Here is a 20,953-nt window from a genome sequence, read left to right on the forward strand (position 1 = left end):
TTTCACAGCTTCGGGCCAACACCGCATTAACTACAGCACGGTAACTCCTCCGAACCATCCCCAAAGCATCCAAGTTGGGACTAAACTGGGTTTAGTCTCATCCAAGTTTAGTCTCATCCAAGCTGAGACCTGATGTAGTCTGCTTCCCCTCTGCTTGAGCCTCTGTTGGACAAGTGACTTTACCATTCATAGTGTCTCATTGCCCCAGACATTGCTGGAGGTGATCGGAAGCCAATTCATCATCTTTAATGGCAGGGTAAAGTTTGTGGTTGTTGTGGGGCCATAAAACACCCGCTGTCCACCAGCATGTGGGCCAGTTGCGAGCTGGCATCCCCTCCCTGGCCTGTGGTGCTCTGAGGTGGCCTTGGGTGCTGGGTCCCCCTCAGTGCCAGGACCACGATGGCTCTGATGCCCATTTCCATGGCGTTCCCCACACGCAGCCGGAGGCGGGCTCCAGGCGGATGGGGATGGGGATGGGGATGGGAATGGAGATAGTGAGGGGGATGGGGATGGGAATGGGGATAGGGATGGGGATGGGGATAGGGATGGGGATGGGGATGGGGATGGGGGATGGGGATGGGGATGGCGATGGGGACGGCAATGGGGATGGGGATGGCAATAGGGATGGGGATGGGGATGGGATGGGGATGGGGATGGAGTTGAGGATGGCGATGGGGATGGCGATGGGATGGGAATGGGGATGGGGTTGAGGATGGTGATGGGGATGGCAATGGGGATGGGGATGGCGATAGGGATGGGGATGGCAATGGGGATGGGGATGGGGATGGCGATGGGGATGGGGATGGCGATGGGGATGGCGATGGGGATGGGGATAGGGATGGCGATGGGGATGGGGATGGGGATGGCGGTGGGGATGGCGATGGGGATGGGGATGGCGATGGGGATGGGGATGGCGATGGGGATGGGGATGGTGATGGGGATGGGAATGCGGATGGGGATGGGGATGGCGATGGGGATGGGGATGGCGATGGGGATGGCGATGGGGATGGCGGTGGGGATGGCGATGGCGGTGGGGATGGCGATGGGGATGGGGATGGGGATGAGGATGGCGATGCCGATGCCGATGGCGGTGGGGATGGGGATGGCGATGGGGATGGGGATGTGGCGCTCTCCCCACTGCCGCCGCTGGAGGCCCCGCTGGGGCAGCACCCGCCCGCGCTACCGGCCCCCGGCAGGCCCCGCCCGCCGCCCGCCGTCCCCCGCCCCGTCTCGGCTCTGCCCCGCGGCGGCGCTGCCGGGCGGCGCGGAGCCTGCGCACTGCGCTCCCGCGTCCCCCTTTGCCCGGCCGGCGCTGGCGCGTCCCGGCACTGAAGATGGCGGAGGGCGGCGGCGCGGTTCCCCCCTCCTGCTCTTCCTCCTCCTCCTCCTCCTCCCTGAAGGGGCTGCGGGAGCAGATGGGTGAGAGCGGGCAGGGAAGGGCGCTGTGGGGGGGGGGGGTCTGTCCCGGCGGGGCGGTCCCGGGGCCCGCCGTTGGGGCCGGGTGTTGTGTCCGTCCCCCCCCCTCCCCATCCGCCTTCCGCCGCGCGGTACGCCCGGCCCCCTTCCCGAGGCGGGGTGGACGGGCACCGGGAGCGGGATGTGGGGCCCGCGAGCCGCCGGGCTTTGTGTCCGGGGCGATGAGGGAGAGGCGCTGCCCGCCCCCCGGACGGGGCTGTGGGGCGGTGGAGCCTCCTCTCCTCCTCCGGGCGTTAAGAGCCGAGCTGGGACCTCTGCAGCCTGCGGGCAGCAGCGAGCGGCTGCAGGGCGGCTTCGTTACCCCAACAGCCCCGTTTTCAGCGCTTCTTGGCGGTCCGAGCTAACCGGGTTCCTTGGGGGGGCTCTTGAGTTCGCTGCAAACCATCGGTGTTTGCAGCCGGTTTGTCCGTGCGGTGCGGCCGCTGGCAGCTCAGAGCTCAGGTGTACGAGGCAGGGGCAGTCTGCGGCATTGAGCCCCAATCAGAGGCTGGGGTAATACCTTCATACCTTCCCTTTTGTTTAACTGCTGTCTTAAGAGAGCTAAAGAAACTTTGCTTTGGGTGTGTTTATGTGCCTCTTTAGGCCCTTTAATATCATAAATGAGTATTGTGCATCCTTGATACATGTTCCAAGCATAATCTCATGGCACATCTCCACACGTTAGGCTTTGTGGGTGAGCCATTAGCAAAGATAAACGTTTTCTTATCCGAGACAAAAATCAAGCAAGAGAAGTGTGGTTTGATCTAAGCTAATCTGGACTGTGTGCAGGAGCTGCTCAGATAGCTTCTTGCTTGATTCTTTTCAGTGTACCTGTGTAATTACATGAAGAGTGCTGGCAAAAGGTTGTGAATGCACAACTCTTGTCTGGCAGCCTTTAGTCTTCAGTGGGTCGTCTGTCAGAAATAGCACTGAATTACTCTTTATTTCTCTTTCAAAGCGGAGAGAGTTTAGTGCTCCAGAAGGAACGCTGCCAAAAGATAGCACTTCTCACCTGCACAGGCCATGTCTGTTTGATTCTTATCCTGCCTGCTGGAACTGCTGAGCTTTCTTTTGTGCATTGGGTGCAGTTACATCGTGGCTCCTGAGCTCTTCTAAAAGTGGGCACTCATATTTGCTGACAGCTGTCATGACCTTGATTTAATCCCAAGACCAGAGGTGAAATGTTCCTTGAGCTCCATCTCCCTTTAGATACGCGCGTGTTCTAATATGCACATCATGTTAGAAACCAAAACCAAACCCCCTCACTGGATCCTGGCAAGGCTAGACCTTGATTTTTTTTCCCCCGAGGGGGTAGAAGTCACTGAACCAGAATCTGAACTTCAGTTTACATTAGAAGCACTTCTAGCAGTTACATGCTAGAGGATGAACTCGCTGCTGATGTGAAGCAATACTGTCTGCGAGTGTACAGGCTGCTGCAGTTCTGCTCCTGACTGCTTGTCAGTGGCACTCCCCCGCTCTGTGGGGAAAGCAAACGATGTTTAGAAATGGTCCTTGCCATCCCGTGCTTAACAGTGGAATCTGCAAGATAATTGCCACTGTGTTTGCTGCTGTTCAGAGAGGTTGCAAGCAGTAACCAAGTCTGATACCGGCTGTTTGGAGATGTGAAGAGACAGCAGGTGGAACCTGGTTTGGGCCACGCTACCATTCAGCCTCCGCTCTCTGTTACCAGCCTCTTGATACTGCTTTGATCTGATGCTTGTTAAGGATTTTAGGCCTTGAAAGTGTAGAATCCCGTGGTGCCACTTGTTACTAACTTCCACACCAATGGGGTAAGTTTAAAGAGACTTTTTCTTGCCATTTAAAGCTACTATTGAAGTAAGGAAAAGGTGCTTCTCTTTCCTGAATATCAACTGTAATTAAGATTCTGCAGGTCAAATCATGCCTGCTGTGTCAGTTCTGTGATTTCTTTGCAGTAATTGTCTGCTCTTACACACCTGTCCAATCTTATTTCCTTCAGGTGGGTAACAAAAAGCAGCAATTCTACAAAGAGTACAGTTCCTACTACAGCTAGAAGCCAGTTAACATTTCTGTCAGTGATGCATGAACATCGCTTAGCATTAGCAATGAGTTATGATTGTACGCTGTGAAACAGCAGTGCAGAAACAGCAGTTGCTTACTCCATTCTTGTGATCCGTGCTTGTTGCTGTCATCCTTCAGGGATGAAGAGGAATTTCTGCTCCTGTTCTAATACCGTAAGCACTGCTGAGCTTGTCAAGATTTGAGGAGAATAGGCATTTACTTGTGGTTTACCCAGCGAGTGTTTTTTCTTGAACATTATGGGTAATCAGAATAAAACTTCCTCTGGTTGAAGCTATTGTAGCCTACATTTATTGGTTTATCTTCACTTTCACTGAAATACTAACATCTCTGATTATGTCCTTTGTAGTATGAACAGTAGGGAATGTGTACTTGCTTTTGCCAGAGCTTGGCTGCACTGTAGCTAGGATTTCCACTTGGATACTGCATCACTGTTGTGAAGGTTGTTCAAAAGAGTATGTTAAAATGATGCATGTATGTTTTCCTCTCCAATACCTAAATGGTCTTTTGGGAAACCTGTCTCAGGACATGGGACAAAAATGAAGTGTCTTTTTCAACAAACCTAGCTGCAGGCATTATTCCCATGACCTGCATGGCCTAGCCTAGTTATGTTGGAAGCTATCTAATAACAGCTTCATTCCATCTAATCAGTTGTTTCTTCCTGTGTCAGTGAGACTGGCTTTGTCTGCCTTGCCTGGAGCACAGTTCCTGGTAACTTCTTTACCAAACACATATATGCAGAATTGACAGGAAAGAAGGCATTGAGTTGTCATCTTGGTGGTGTTTGTGTGAATGACTTGTACATGTTCCATCTGTGGAGCAAAGGGGGCCCAGTGACTGGGACATTCAATTGGCATTTGCTAGGTCTGGCTTCAGTTTCTTGTTCTGTCCAACTCCTAATAACTTTGTTGAAGGTCTTTAAGGTTTTTCTGCGCTATGTCCTTTTCCCCCATGTGGAAGTAGAAGTTAGAGTGCTTTACAGAGTGCCAAGGCGGTCAATGCAGAGAGCAGCTCAGCAGCTGGTGAGATCCCAGTGGTGAGAGAGAACATTCCCAAGTCAGGCTGAGAGCTTAATGTAATTGTGATGGCTACAAGCCTTAATTTCATTTTCTTCTTGTTCATGGAAATGCAATAGTACAGAGTAGGGATAATTGCATGCTGATTCATGAAGGTGCATGCTGCATCTTAGGTGCTTAACATTTTGAAGTCTACTTCCAGTTGTAAATGGTTTATAAAAATGGTTTTATTCTAATTGCAAACTTTAAATTCTTGAGATTTCTCCAAAATCATCCAAGAAAGATAAGGATATCCTCCTTGCTGGAAAGAAAAATCAAAACCATGTGTATATGCAGCCTATTTTTTGAAATGGCTTATACAGAATGTTCCATTCTCGACATAGTTCTTCATGTGTTAAAATTGCAGAAGATAAATTTGGATTCCATGCTTCAATTCAGATGGAAGTAGTCAACAAATAATGAGTTCTAAGGATCATAACTCTGATGGTGAGAGCCCAGAGATACTGTGGCTTGTACTATGCTTGTGCATAGCCTGAAAATGTGACTACAGTTAGGGACTGTTGCTTCTTTATACACTGGTGTATAAAAGAAAAAGAAAACAGGTAGGAGTATTTAAAGTACATATCAGTACTTATGATAGTATTAATTCTCAGTGGTTCAAAGTGATAAAAGAGTTAAGAAGAAAAGCCCTGGGTTACTATGAGATAAACAGAAGAAATACTCTGGGTTAGTCATTAGGGGTATCAAATGCTGCTCTCTGTTTTTAACCTTCATTAAATACTTGGAGATACTTGCAGCCCTGTTGTGAAAGGATACCCTGACAAATACAATTCTGAGCATGCAGTTTTAATGATGTTTTAATATTCTCTGCATCTGACTGATGGGATCTTAAAAACAAACCAGGGTCTTCAAATTCCTGGTCTGCCACGAATAACTTGGTGCCGTGTAGCTTCCAGCTATGCATCTTACATCCAGGTAATTCTTACTTGATGATAGGCTTTCAATGTGTTCATATATGCCTGCCCAGTAAATTCAGACTGTTCTAGTTTCTGGGGATGAACTTGGACTATGGGATTCATGTACGAAAGATCAAATGTTGCTCCAAGTGTTCTTGGTTGGAAGAGAAGCCTCAGCTGCCCACATAGTGCCTCAGCACATCCACCCTATGTTCCTGTGGTGTTCACAGGGTACAGAAACGGCCACAAGCGTTTGCTTTTCAGGAAGGCTGCTGCTTGACACTTGTTTTCTTCTAAATTACTTTTATTTTCCAGTCCCTTGGAAACTTCTGCTTTCTAGGTGAAGGATCCACAGCAGAAGTTGGCTTTGAAGAACACGGGTACCACTAGCCGAGGGGTGTTTTATGCCTTCATAATTCACAGGGAACTCTTAAAATACTGCTTTGTGAGTACTTAACTGGCTCTTAGTTTACAGACAGCCTCTACTGTTTGAATGCACTGACCTGAATCTTGGGAGGGAGCAAAGATACTGTAGTGGCTTGTGAATTGCTTTCTCTAGGCAAGCGTTTTAAAGCTTCCAAGTGTTCTTGCAAGTCCGAGAGGGATTGGCTGCAAGAATACAGAACTCCAACAGAAATCTTTATGCTTAAAGAACATATTTAATAGAACACATTTATTCATTTGAAAGTTTATCTTCTGCTTAGCTTTGCCAAGAGGATTTCTTAAAGGGCTGTGTTTTTTGCAGCACGATGCTGATCAATGATGTATAGGTTGGGTTCTGGACATTCAAAACCAAGGACAGGCATCTCCAGACCAGATCAGCAAGTGTCCCCTTACTTTCAGATTTCTCTGAAAGCTCTGCCAGTAGGTAATGAGTTAAGCAAAAATAGAGTCTCTTTATTGGTCTCTTTTGCCCTGTATCCATTTTGCATCACTGTCTTGTTTTAGACAGTGCGTTTGCTGCGTTACGTGCGCTGCGGACCTCTCGGTGTCTTGTATCACTGTTCTGGTGCATTCAGTGGTTTGATTTGAGTCTGAAGGCTGGTGTCTTGGGGGTAAATGCCAATACGGTCCCTCTTCTTCTGGAGCAGAGACAGTGTTTGAATGAGCTCTGAAGTTGCTATTAAGAAATTCATTGAGTATAGAAGGCAAAAGCAGTAGTTTTCACTGCTGTCATGTAAAGAAGCTGTTATCCTTCCAGCTAAAGAAATCTCAAAATGGTGTTTTCACAGAGTTTGCCTCAAGTTCGTTGTGACTTGTAGTGCTAGGCTGTGTTCTTTGCTGGCATTGTTTGGGCTGTGTGTATGTATTAAACAATAGCCAGCCTACAGACAAAGAGGACAAAAGCATTTAGAACAGGCTTGGAGCAAGCAAAAGCAATCAGGCTGCTCAGGAAAGGGGGAAGTAGTGGATAGAAGTTAGCTGATTTCCAGTGTTAGGGCTAGTGCAGTATAAGAGAAAGAAATACAATGGAGAAAACAGATGTGAAAGAGGAGACGAGAGCAGGAGTTTGTCTCGAAGTTACTTGTAGCAGTGGCAGTGCAGGAGGGTGAATGGGAGTCAGTTGAAGGCAGCCTCCAGTGTTGGAGGAGTAAAGCAGAGATGCTGATTTCCGTCTGTCCAGCTTTTGATGACCCCTGGGCTGCAATGTAACTTATGTAACTACTAAGTTTCACAGTGAATCCATTTGAAATTAAGTAAGACCGTATTTATTCTATGAACTGCTTTCATTTCAGTCCAGTGTATTAGGCTACTTTGGAATTTCCTCTATGCAGAAGCAGGTAACTACTGATTTATGTTACACTTGGGAAGGTTCACAAGGGAGTTTTAGTCATTATATATTGCATCAGCGTTGCAGTCAGTGTCTAATATATCTTTCAAAGAAATCACTCAAGGTGGATGAAAGCAATTCCTGTTTGTTTTTCACTTGGTGAGAAGAGTTTGTAGTTGCCAACCCACAGAAACTGTGCAGAAATAATTCTCTTTACATCTAAAATGCAGCCTTAATTTATTCTGGTGGAGGATTTTACCCAACCTCAGTGCCTTGCTCTTTCACTGGGAAACATAATGAGTGCTCCAACCGTTCCAAAGCTTCAGCTTCCCTGTGGCTGTGTCTTACTAAGACTGTGCTTCCAGACGGCAAAGACAGGACAGCAGTGCGCGGCTGCTAAAGAACACACTTGGGACTGTGAGGCTTGGATGTCCTTCATGCAGGAAGCATCAGCTCTAAGCAGAGTCACTGCAGATAAGCTTGGTAAGCACGATGCAATAAACAGATTATTAACTAATGCCAGGTAGAAGAGGGGAATGACCTGAGTTAAAGCTCACCGAGGGTTGGCAATGTGTGAAGTGGAGAGGTGACTCCTTTGGAGGACCTTCTTGTACAAATGATGTGATGGCATCAAAACAGATGGTGAAAGATTAAAAACCCCAAACAGTGGACCCTGCAGGATGATGCAAAGCCTTTCCATGTGTCTTCGGGATGGTGAGGAAGAACCCTGGGGAAGAAGAGTGTGGCAAAGGGGAAGGTGAATGCAGCAGAAGGCCCGGTTGTTTTTCCCATTAAGTAGAGAGACTAGCATTTGGACTAAGGATGGTGCTCACCTAATGTGGCTGTCGGACAGTGATACAGCATCTCTGACTGCACAGAGTGTTTGGAGATGACTGCCAATTCTTCCAAGGACAAATTATGATTCTTTGGTCTGTGCTTGTGTTACATTCAAGTCTGGTTTAGATTATGCGCTCCCCCTAAGGAAAAGTGTACAGAGATCAACCCACAAATTAACTAGCAACCTTCCTGGTGCCTCTCTGATTGCGCCCTAGGCTGAATGAATATGGTAATGTGGCTTTGAGATTGCTTCAGCTCTATCTTTGGAGGCTTCCTTCTTGGAAATACGGTGTGTTTTGTTGATGATGTGGGGGTTTCTTAAATGTTTCCAGCTCTTAATCTGAGTGTGGATGTTTAAGTAAAAGCTTACATTCATGCAAATAGGTCTCAAATACTTATTTGTGGAGCTGCTCATTCATGTACTACAAAGGAATGCTTGTGTCAAGAGTTTTCCAGTGGGATTGATACTTGTGATGAGCTGAAGAAACCATCCCAAACTGCCTTAGACATTGGGAAGAAAACCAGATTCTTGTTCACAAGCAGTTGCAGCAACTGGCTTAAAGAGAGAAAAGCACATAAAGATAACAAAACAGGTATCCCCTGCAGGGAATAAAGATAGAACGGAAGTGTGCGAATGGGGCCTGGAGTAAGGATGAGACAACAGGAAGCTCTTCAGGCCTGCTGAAGCTGAGAGACAGCAGGCACTGCTTTCTGGAGATCCGTGTGCCTTCCATCTGGTGGCTGCCCAGACAAAACAGGAGAGCCATCTGCCCTCCAGCTGGTCCGTCAGAGGGTGCCTACTGGGAGGCTCACGTGTTTGGGTATGGATCCTGGCAGTCCTTGCAGCCCCAAGATGGGATGTGAGGATCAAGTCAGAAAGAAGAGGAAGAGCAGGGAGAAGAGGAGTGCATGCTGAGAGGGCTTTGCTGTTCATCATTAGGAAGTTGGTGTTGTCCACCTTATGTGAGGGTGCATCCTTCCTCTGGTGTCCTTTAAACAAGGAGTAGTGGTGTAAAACCGGTACCCGATTTTGGTAGCATCTGATATGATCTTGTGTCCGTTTGTCTTAACCCGTGTTAATTAATGAGTGGAAATCAGCTTAAAAGACAGCACACAGAAATCTCCGAGTTGGATGCTGACTTCCCTCATCATTCCTGAAAGCATGGACAAAAATGATTGGAACACAAAGGATTTGAACAGTGTTCCTGACAAGGATTGCCATTGGCTAGACAAGCATTATTAGCTGCTGTAATGGAGCAAGATGAAAATGTTATCAATTTGCTATAAAATCCAGAGACATTTTGCTTGGAAGCTTACTTTTGGTTTATGGATTTCTTATTGGCTTTTTGTTACCTGCTTTCAACTTTTATGAAAACGCTTAGATTCACAACAATGCTTTGCATTCAGGAGACCTCCTACCTTTTGTTTCAAAGGCTTAGTCTGGGATTGTTTTGGTTGTTGGCTTTGCATAAGGAGTCATTAAACCAAAAGAACCAGAAGGATTGCTGTGAAAGTCAGCATGTTCTGCTCTTCCTTCTGCTTTGGCATGGGGAGCAGTGTCTGGCTGGGTCGTGGGTACCGAGATGGAAGCCCTAAACCTCGCTAGATGAAGAGATGGAGCTGTTTCAGTCCTTAAGGAGGTTTAAGAGCAGCAACTGTGTGGGTCCTTTGGCAGCCTTGCCAAGGGCCAAGGGTATTAACTCAGTGCAAGGATTGAAATAGGAATAAGGTTTTATTTTTAGCACTGGTCTCTTAGGGCATATAGGAAACCTGATCAGCAAAAGGAAGTGCTGTCATGCTCAGTGAGCGATGCACTGCTGTACCTGCGTGGGACTTCCAGCCTGAGCCTCAGCTGGGAGGTGGAATTGGGAGTCAGCTTTGTCTGGCACGTTGCCTCCTGCAGCAGCCAGTTCCTGCTGCTTCCCTTGCTTTGGGTTATCCATGAGATGCTTGGCCCCACACGTAGCGTGAAACAGTGATGAGGGTGCAGGAGGAAAACTGCTTCCCAAATTACCTGACCATTTGATATACCTGTTTTATTATGCATGAATGCAGATATTGTTATTGGCCACATGTGTGGCCTGTACTTTTATTAATATCAGTATTTAAAGGTAGACCACGGTAAAACAAGCGCACACATTATACAGATCACAAATTATAGCTGTGAAAGCCTTTAGTGACTGCTGTGGGAGGGGCAGCTCAGAATAGAAGTGAGATTTATGTTTGCCTCTAAGAGACTTCTTCAGGAAGTTCGCTGAGTATGGCCATGCAGGCTCCCCTCAGTAAGACAGGTTGTACTGAAATGGCTGTTAACTGATTTCCCATCCTGGGCTATCCTGTTTAATTACAGAAGTCTTAAGCTTATTTTACAGAGATAGGTAAGAGTTTGTGGAGAATTCTTTGCAGGGAAGCTTTGCTCAGTTGAAGGCTGCTGCTTTCGATATGGAAAATGCTGCTTTCGATATGGAAAATGCTACTTTCATTATGGGCAATGCTACTTTCATTATGGAAAGCTAGGCCAAAAAATGAGAGGCATCTGTGCCAAAGGATATTTAAATGTATTAAAAATGCAGATTTCTTTTATCATATTAAAGCAAAGTCTCTCTTCTTTTCGAGGTTGAAAGGTACAACAGCGTGCAGTTCATTTTCGCATCCTGTAGGCGAACGTGGAGTTTGGAAATCACAGTTTCGTATTGTAAATTTATCATCAAATTGACAAGGGCTGTAAAATCTGTCTGCTGACCTGAGACTTGGTGAAACTGAGCTCTTTTATCTTGGGGGGATGGCTGTTCCCCTTTTAATAATCTTTTCTTCTCGTCCCCAGTTCATTTTTCATGCTGACTTTATGGATTGCTTCTGTGTGACACGAAGGTGCCTTTAAATCTGCTCCTTCCCAATTTGTAAGCACCTTGTTTCTATGCAAATAATGAAGCATTGAACACAGACTGTTTTGACTGACATACAAAAAACCCCTGACATACAAAATCCTTTGGCTAAGTAGTTGCAGCCTCTTTACACCTCTGTGTCCTTTGCGAGCTGTGCTGTTTCCGTAACCCACTTTCCTGTTCTATGGTACTTTTTTGCAACCTTAATTAATTAAGATGAACTGCCTAATTGCTTTGCAGATGTGACACATTTTTAAATGAGTGCCTTCTAATCATGAACATTGTGTTTGTTTGGTTTTAAATGAATAAATAAAGGCATAATCCCTGCATCCTTTACGCCTGGTTCGTTCAGCAAGATTTCTCATCGTCAGCTACCTCTGCAAGTAAAATAAGGTGAATGTTGCACCTCTTTAAATTGCAGCTTGCTTCTTGCAGTCAATTTGGATACTTAAACTTGGAGAGCTGAGGCAAAATCCCAGTGCTGGTCTTAACTATGCCTGGTGTAGGTGTAGGGTGAGTTCATTCTGTTGGGCTCCTCTCCCGGACAGGCTGGCTCCATCTCCCTGTACACCCTCGGTCTCCTCCCTTCCCGCTGGACACTGAAGATGCAACTGGGTTTCTGGGATTGGCTTCACTTGAAATGGTATTTGAAGCAGCTCATGTTCTTTCTTGATCCTTTCTTGATCTACGAAGGTGTCATTGGATGTAAGTGCCCTAGCTGTATGGTTTTGCTTTCCGAAAAGCCTGCAGTAGGCCAGTTTTTCTCAGGCTGTTTTCACATCTAATTGTGTTGAGAATATATAGTTTTGTTGGTAACATTTTGGGGCTAGATGCCCATCTATGTGACATGTAACAGTGTGTAAATCAGCTTTCTGACTAATTACGGTGAGCCTTTTTAGCTGTTCTCTTTGCCAGTTGGTAATCTTAGTGTGTTGCAGTGTATCTGGTCTCTTGACTTGTCTGAAAAGAGCTCTGAGATGTATGGGATGGAACTGAGGAAGACGTTTGTTTGGTGCTGCAATGAAAAATGAATTCAAGGCATGGCAACAGCTGCGGGTGACAACTTAGAGTTGCTGAATAAGGATTGTAATCTGCATTTATCACTGACATCACATGGGATTAAACACTTTGAGGTGATTGTTCTTGGGCACAGCCTTAGGGAGGGTTATTACCATGACACAACTAGTTGTCATGGCAATGCATGGAGAAGAGGGAGACTCTTCCTTCCTCCTTTGCATCCTGCACTACTCTATTAAAGGGAAGCCTGAGATCATTGGCAGAGCTTTCCTTGTCGAATTTGGTGTTACATTTAAAGTAACACCATTCCTCCTGCACGTTATGGTTGAAATCTGGTACTTTATAGGTAGCTTTTGTGGGTTGCCTTTTATGTTTAAGACAGGCATCAACTTCTCTCTTGTTCGCTGATTACATGGTGTGTTCTCTTGCTTCCTCTGCAAGAATCAAGTTGATCTCCCCATATCTGCCAGCCAAGCTGAAGACAAGGTGTCACTGCTGTAAGGATGCTCCTAGACAAAGTTGTGCAGGAAAATGGGTTGATGCTCTCTTACCCTGCCTGCTTTCCCTGTCACACTTCACCTTCCCACCCTAAAAGGTGATCAGTTAAAGTGAAAGCTGATGCCAAAATAAAGAAAATCTGTGGAAAGTGATGTGTAAATCAGTCTCTCTGGCTTCATAATGGGGTTAATTATTTAGCAGAATTAATATTGCCAGCATTTCATTTCTCTGTGATGAACTGTGAGCCGTAGTTCAGTGTGCTCACCTTGGTGAAACTCCCCTAAGGTGAATGGGTCTCTGCACAAATGCTCCAATTACTGGTTTGGAGTCTTAATTTATGATTAAGAGTTTATTTTTGAAGATCCAGTGTAGAAGTCCACTGTAAGCCTCCCTTAATGGTTTTCTTTCTGCAGCTAAGCCACTTTCTGTTTCATGGCATGAAATAATGAAAGGTCTTCATGAGAAGATGATTCTACCAGTGCTAATCGACTATTACATCTGTGTGTTCAGTCTGCAAATACGTGTATGGTAGCAAAGAGCTTTTATTATTAAGTGTAAGTCGGACTCATAACTGCTAAGTACTGTTTCTTTCCATATACAAGTTTGGAAACTCTCTAGTTCTTTGCTCCGCATCTTCAAACATAAGGGTTCGCAACTGGTGTTTTTAACATAGCAAAGCTGTTCCAGGTCTGAAGTCTCATTTAACATGTTTTTTCCTCTCACAAGTTGATCAGCCCCAGGATAGTTATTTAATAAAAGTATTTGCAACCTCAGATAGAAATTTATGTCTTTATTTTAGCTATTTATTTAATCGATTTTGGTTGTAGAGCTTTTCTTACTATGGAATTCTTCTTTCTCACAGTTGCTGCAGCCCAGGCCATAGCAGAAGAAAGAAGAAGCCAAAGTGGCATTAGCCCTGTTGCAGTTCAGACCTCAATAAATATAAAGACGGCAACTAAACCAGGTATAATTATTGGTCATTGTTCTTAATGAAGTACTGGGTTCACAAGGGAATGAATAAAACTCCTTTCAAGAAGAAGTTTGATGCTCTTTCTTCAGGAGGCATCAGAGCACAAAGCACCTCGTCAGTGGTTCAGGGATTCATGGAAGGTCTTTGCTCATGGCTTGCTCACAGTTCAGTTGATGAAGTTGCCTGTCTTTTCAGCAGAGCATAACAACAAAGATAAATGGGGTTGGTTTTGTGCTCTCATTAGGTTACCAGTTCGCTTCTTGCTGAAATCTTAGTCTTAATACCCACAAAGACTTAAGGAATCTTGGTTCTGCTTAGGCTGCAAACTAGCTATCCCACAGCACTTTGAATTGGTTATTCTGGGTGAACTATCTGTTCTCAGGTTGAGTTGTCCTGGATTCCTGTAATTCTTGATCACAGGAATTAATATGTACAAGAATGAGGATCAGAAGTGGCTTTGGAATGGGTGTGTTCCCACGCACCTGACTTCTGTTCAGGCTTTCTTTTGGCTGTGTGCATTGGGCCTTCTAATATTGTGGCTACTTTCTGCTGTACCTAGTAAGAATAGTGGATTGCTTGTTTTGAGGGAATGGAAAAGGGAAAAAGGAGGGTATTCAGCTTCCTGTGAACGTTCCAGATTACATCTTGACTCTCTCTGTATGGAATGTGCAGTGCTTTGGTGCTGTATGTCCCTCTTGGGAAGTTCCATTATCCTTTTGACAGCGAAGACTTTCATCTTTTCCTTTACTAATTTGAATGTTTGAAATGACTGACAATTGGATGTGTTCATTTTTCCTTTTGACAGTGATAGATGGTTCCATTCTAAGAACAGAAGAAAGACAAAGACTGGCCAGGGAGCGTAGAGAAGAGCGGGAAAAGCAACAAGGTATTTTCATGTTTCATTTCAAACACCATTTCCTTCAATGTCTATGATAAAGGAATAACTTTCTTACTCCGTGTTCAGTCACGTTTTCCAGCTTGCTGGGGAGAAGAGGCGAGGTCTGCTCTTGGTCTTGCATCAGTGACCATCTGTGAACCTGAATGAAGAACTATTAAATTTGAGAGGAAAACTTTCTAGAGATTTCTGGCTTCCTAAAGCTGTATGTCACTTCTGAGCTTCCATTTTTGAGTGACCAGCAAATAAATTTAGCCCGTTTCTTACTGAAAGCCTTACCAAGAACACTTCTCAAAGTAAAACTTTTAGCTTTAGAACTCCTTCCTGTAGCCCTAAAGACTGAGGTTTGGGGAACACTGATTCAGAGTGGATCGAAAAGGTTTAGCTAGCTGAATGTCCTGACTGCCTTGAACACTGTTTCCCTTGTTTCCTAGCATGCTGCAGTGGCTCCTCAATTGAAGTGTCAGCAGTATATACTTTATCTTAGCAAAGAATCAGAGACCCAGAGAGGAGCATAAACTTGCCCAGCTTTAAGCTGCCTGTGATGTGAATTGGTGCATGTATGTGTGGCAAGAGATGAAAGGGTCACAGGATGCCCTGCAGTTCTGGTTCTTGGTCTCCCAGCTTGTGAGGAGTGGTTTCTCTCTGGCCAGTATGTTTGTTTCTTAACATGAAAGCCAAGCAGTGAGAATGATGGAGTTATCCTAACATGGAGAGAGGATAGGACTAGGACACAGATAAATTCATTATTTTGGGTGCCTTATATCTAGATACTGCCTTATATCTGTATCTTATATCTAGGTACTGCATTGTTGGTGTAATTATCTGGTCTCTTGGGTCGTTTAATCTGCATAGCCATGGAAAATACTTCCACTGTGTGTATTCAACCACGAGCTTTTTGTCACAGGGCTTGCAGCTTCCTGTTGAACTGCACGCAGCTGCTCCTAGGTGGAGGCTGTGGAGAATAGTGACACAACTCTTTTGACCTCGGATGCAGTAACTGTGGGGGGTTTCCCATCTATCTCAGTGCTCTAAAGCTTTCCACTGTATTTTGTTCTATAAAAAGAAAGGAAAAGCACAACATAGAAAATTCTGCCTTTTGGTACTCACTACTTAGCGACAGAGACTTTGCTATTAGGATGGGAAGAAAAATACATGCTTAATACAGGGTATATGTGTATCCTGACATTCCTGTCTAGGCAGTAAAGTCTAATGGCAGGAAAGTTTCTAATTCCAGCCTAACCTGCAGACAGAATTAGACTCCTCTGTTGTCATGTGCAGTGTCATCCAGCTCTGCAAGCTAATCTTGCTGTATGTTCTAGCTTTAAGTGGTGATAGTTTTCTGTGGTAGTCTCCTGCCTGTAAGTTGTGTTGTAATATCGATGAATAGTCAAGTTTGATTCTAATTCTTCCTTAAAAACCTACAGCTGCCAGAGAGACACAGATCCTGGAGAAGGAGAGAAAGGCAAAACTCCAGTATGAAAAACAGCTAGAAGAAAGGCAGAGAAAGCTAAAAGAACAGAAGCAGAAAGAGGAACAACGGAGGGCAGCAGTAGAAGAAAAGAGGAAACAAAAAATCGAGGAGGAAAAGGTACCACGTGTCAAAGTTCTGTAGTTGGAAAGAAAATGCTCCGTTGTTTTCCTACATTACTGTGCTCTGAAGTGATTAGAAATAGGAAGCTATGGAAATGGGAAATGTATTAGAACATAAAAATATATGCACATCTGTGCAGTGGGCTGTATAGACACATGTCCTCCTTCCCCGTCCCATGCCTAGCTTTAGCTATACCTGAGGCACTCAGGCCTTCAGGAGCTGCATTTGGTCACTGGTTATTTTTCACATGAGCAAAAATCTCACCCCATATTCTTAGATTTCTAGGTTGCTTTCTGTATTTTGTAGATCCTGCTTATAAGTCAGCATGGCTGGCAGGTCTCAGGCTTTTGTTAGTTCTCTGTCTTGCTTCCTGGGAGCCCCATTGTGGTCCAAGAGGCTCATGTTCTTTCACTTCTCAATTACAATCTGTTGTGTATGTTGAGCAGTTGATAATATTATATGTGTAGTTACCATTTGCTGCTTTGATCTGTGTATTGACTATTCTTACTTGGCAATTTGCCTTTGCTTTGACTGCATGTGGACCACCAGAGCGGTATTTGAGTTGCAGAGCTCATTGCAGTTTGGTAGAAGCTGAAAGTAGAAAGAAATGTGTGAAGTTATGCCATCTCTTTTGAAGAGTAGACTTTCTAGTGTGTGTTAAATGTGATGCAGGTGCTGAAAGGGGTCATTCCAGGGTGTCAGCAATAAAGGCGTGACATGCACGTGTGCTTTCATAGGCTGGTTGTAAGAAGTTGCTGTGGGTCATTGATGAAGGGCCTGGTTGTGCCCTTGGAGTCCAGCCATTGTCCCATTGTTCTACCAATACATCCATTTTACCCTTTTTTGCCTGGCAGTGTTCTACACTGGTGTTTGGTTCTCTGTAATTGGCTTCTGGGTGTGTTCAGACTGATATTCCATTTGGACTTCATGGAATAGTTCACATTGCTGGGGAACAAGCAGAAATGTTTGGGTGGGCCTCGACTGCAGTATCCAGTCTCATCCCTTTAAGCAACTACTTCAAGTAAAAAGCATCCCTTTTGCTTCAAAACGTGTTACCCCTCAGGCTATATAGTACATTTCTTCATGTAATTTGGAGGATGGTAGGTATGTTTTAAGTGGCCACTGGGATGAAGACGACATGGGCTAGCTGATTGGTGTTAACCATGTCTTTCACCGAGTCCCTGGAGGAAGTTGACCTTGTCCATACAGTTACACATGAAGAATCCAGCAGGTGGGGAAAATAGTGTGCACTTGACCTGTAAACCTTGCTTTCAACCAGAAAGTGGAAGCAGATCTTGGCTTTGGTACTCTGACATTAGAAAACTATCACTTTCAAAACAGCTAGGCTGTGCTCTAGGTGACCCTGCCTTAGCAACCTCCCTGGTTGGACTAGATAATCTTCAGAGGTCCCTTCCCACCCCTAAGGATTCTGTGACCTTAGGGCAATACTTGCCAGGAAGATGCCATCTATAGCTGTAAATTTAGTAGATAGAAGTGCATCAAAAAATACATAAATCTCCAACATTCTTGCTTGGTGTTTCAGCCAAGTCAAGTTAATCATCTTCAATAGCAAATCCTATGGAAAAAGAAGTGGCTTTCTGCCTAAGAGAATCTTGACTAGGATTTCAATACCTCTCTTAACAGTTACTTAGTTATTCTGTACAGCTGTGCAACTTACTATGTATGTGTCTTGAGCTGATGGCTGATCTCTGTTGTTTGTAAAGTGAAGCTTATGTCTCTAGCTATGACTTTGAAGATTACTGCACTGCAGATACCTCCATGGAAATATCATCTACGGATTACCTAATGTCTGGGTACTTTGGCACTTAGGCTAGCTCCAGTTCAGGTTTCTGCAAGAGGGGAAGCTCAGCTTTGTATTTCAGACAGATTTATCTTTTGTCAGGGGACAGAATCGTTCCTCCCTTCCTTCCGAGTTTGCTTTGTAGTTTGTGTTGTGAGATGGTGTTGAAAGATGGCAAAAGTCCTGTGTCCTCAAGAGGGAGAAAAGTTTGGATAATGAGTCCCTTGGCATCTTGCATTAGTGTATCAGCAGTAAATACTGCTTCAAAAGATCACTTGGGATATGACTGTTCCAGAAGAGAAATGTGTTGTTGACATGTGTATGGAAACCTGGCTGAGAAGAATCAATCTGGCATGGTTACAGCTCACCTTCAGAGCTCCAGTGCCCCCATTAGCAGCTCCTGGTCCTGGAGACTAGGAACAAAAGGTTTTTTGCATCCTCTTTGTCCTGCCAGCAGTGGTTGCTGAGGTCTGGTGTTGCCTGGCCTTTTATACAGCTTTGCCTTCATGTCTTGCTGGTTCTGGTCTGTTAATGCCAGTATCTGTTAAGACTTAGTCAGTGCTTATGCAGTTGTTTGAAAACCAAATAGCCTTACACTTGTTATTTTATAATGGAGGATTCTTGCCACCTTTTAGAAATAACTCCACAATATAAATAGCTTAAAGAATAAGCACTTATTTTTGCTCACTTTGGGGCTCATCCCTGTTTAGAAAATCAGTCATGCTGTTTTCCAAATAGGAAATCTGTTGGGTGGCTATTTTAAGTCAAGAGCAGAATAGATTATCTGTGCTTCAGCTCAACCTAATCATGCTTGCAGTGTTTCGAAACCATTAATTGCCCTTAATGTTCTTTGCATCATAGTTTTTGTAACAAAAGCTTGTTAGCAGGCAGTATAGATGAAACATTTCAAATTATACTGGGAGGGGGAGAATCTGTGTTCTGGCATAGCTGTACTCTATAGTTACAAGCTTCATAGAGCTGTTGTTTGATGATAGGAGCGATACGAAGCAGTTCTGCATCGTACCTTGGAACGGAGTCAGCGACTGGAAACACGACAGAAGAGATGGTCCTGGGGAGGATCTGTAACTCCAGACTCGGAGAGCAAAACGGGTAAGTGGCTAAAACCACACTGGCAGGTGCGGCATTGCTCACAGGGACCTGGGCATCCTTTCTTATCCAGGATCTTACAACAGGATCTATGCATAGCTGTCAGGGAAAGGATCCTATCTGTGCTTGCCCTGAAATGCTGCTCTGACTTAGAGCTATTTTTAACTTTGGGAAGAGCTTCAGAGAAGCCACGTGGGAAAACACCTGGCAGCATTGTGTTGCCAGCCCTCAGTCATCAGATGAGGGGAACTGTAATGTGTAATGCTAAAATAGAGTCCTTCAAATGCAGCACATGTGATGGTGTGATAAGACTGATGATAAACAGAACAAAAAACCCAGCTGTACTATTACCCAGTTGTAATATTACATCTAAAATGTTTTAAACACACCCTTAGAGTTACAGAATGCTCACTGATGATGTGAATGACCAGTAATGGGTAAGGAGATGCAGTGGGGAGTGTCCAGACACTAGGTTCTATTCTAGATTAGGTGATGTATTTTAACACTCTTTTATTTGAGCTCAGATTGCTTCCTATTTCACGCAATAAGAGTTTCTGCTTGTAAGCGTTCTGAAATCAGACCAGCAAATCAGGATTGCAGTGGAAGGGATCTTTTCCTGTTATTAGCTAACTAGAAGAGCCCACCAGTAAGTAACTTCATACAAGTTATTGTCCAGGAATAAAATGAAACATAAAATGCTTTGGTTCAGCCTATCTTCTGAACTGGTGGATTGGTACCAAGTGTGTTTTAGTAGTGTTGTCTTCTGTCTGCTTGCTTGACTTTGAAGTGTTTACTTAGAACCTGTTTGAAAGTGCTTTGATATAAGTTATAATTAGGATACCCAGCTCCCCCAGTTTTTGGTTAACTTGTATTGTTTCCTGTTTGACCTTGTGACTTTGCTTACAACCCTTCTTCTTCTGCAGAACAACAGACGGCAGCTGAAGGTGGAACTGGTGGTATTGATTTCCAAACTGTTCTTTTTCTGTTGCTTTACACTCACTACTAACCTTTTAAACTGGAGTTCTTGTATCTCGGAAACTAAGGAAAACCATCTCCTTATAGATCTTTTCCTGGACCCTGGCCAGCTGTGCAGCAACTGTGATCCCTAAGCAGAAAGCAGTCCCCTATGTTTTAAACTTCCCCTCCCAGCTAATTAAACTACAGCTTAAGTCATGGCATCCTGAGGGAATTTGCAGGGAAAGGATATGCGCATGTGGGTTTTCCAAGATGCCTGGATGCAGCATGGGGGAGGAGAAGTGAAATTCTTCATGCCATGTATTTGAATACAAATTAGCTCGGTAGTCTTCAGCTTTTATTTATTATCAGGGCAATTTTGAACCCTTTCATTGTTTGCTGATTTGCACAAAGTACATGGGAGGCTTTGGTTTGGTTTCCTTTTGCTTTGCTTCACCAGCAATTGAAGTAACATTTGCAAAATCAAATGGTGTTTTGCTGAAACTTCATGTAAGGGAATGGGTCCTTTGTGCAGTTTGATACTCCTTCCGTGTCAAATCAGATCTGTCCATTACCTAAGCATCATTCTACATATTAACTATGTTTTCATTGGATTTCTGGCACTTCCAGTGCATCGTTCAGGGAAGCGTTTTGGATCACTGATATATCTGTTAAGGCTCTATGTTTACTAAGCAAAACTGGTTCTTGCAGCTAGTTTAAGATGATAGCTGAGACCCAGCTAAATAGTGACAATGTGTGCATACTCACAGCATTACTAACTCAATCCAGCTGCCTCCTAATGCTGACAATATGGGACTTGAAAATGCAATGAACAGTCTGACTGAGTGTGATTTAACTACTGTGGCTTATGCTGGCAACACAGCAGAAGCATGTGTATTTTATTTAACTTCTCTCTTCCCTTCCTCTGCACAGCATGAATCCTTAATTTTCCTCAGAATTAGCCAGTTTGACTGGATTGATTTACCTGTTCAACATGGGTTGCTTGGTTACGTATACAAATCCAATTACTTTATTTTACGTTACCAAATGCCATTCAGCCTTGAATCTAGGAAATCACATTTGCCTAACATATAGAAAGCACCATTTTTTTTCTCCCCTCTTCCATTCTTTTCTACCTT

At 44.5% G+C, this 20,953-nt stretch overlaps 1 protein-coding gene across 1 annotated transcript in view; it reads left to right on the top strand.

Annotated features, from left to right (window-relative positions):
• Positions 1–1,319: 1,319 nt before the first annotated feature.
• MAP7D3 (MAP7 domain containing 3) overlaps positions 1,320–20,953 on the top strand; it is a 41,450-nt gene continuing 21,816 nt past the window's right edge. The window contains exons 1-6 of the mRNA XM_057404880.1: positions 1,320–1,419; positions 13,356–13,457; positions 14,269–14,349; positions 15,786–15,949; positions 18,749–18,863; positions 19,784–19,816. Of these exons, the coding sequence (XP_057260863.1) occupies positions 1,335–1,419; positions 13,356–13,457; positions 14,269–14,349; positions 15,786–15,949; positions 18,749–18,863; positions 19,784–19,816 (580 nt within the window). The 5' untranslated portion in view covers positions 1,320–1,334. The remainder of the gene's footprint in view (positions 1,420–13,355; positions 13,458–14,268; positions 14,350–15,785; positions 15,950–18,748; positions 18,864–19,783; positions 19,817–20,953) is intronic.

Source organism: Pezoporus wallicus, unplaced genomic scaffold (genome assembly GCF_028554395.1).
Source record: "Pezoporus wallicus isolate ANWC-B61680 ecotype Strahan unplaced genomic scaffold, APGP_CSIRO_Pwel_v1 contig_6217, whole genome shotgun sequence".
Classification (NCBI taxonomy): Eukaryota; Metazoa; Chordata; class Aves; order Psittaciformes; family Psittacidae; genus Pezoporus; species Pezoporus wallicus.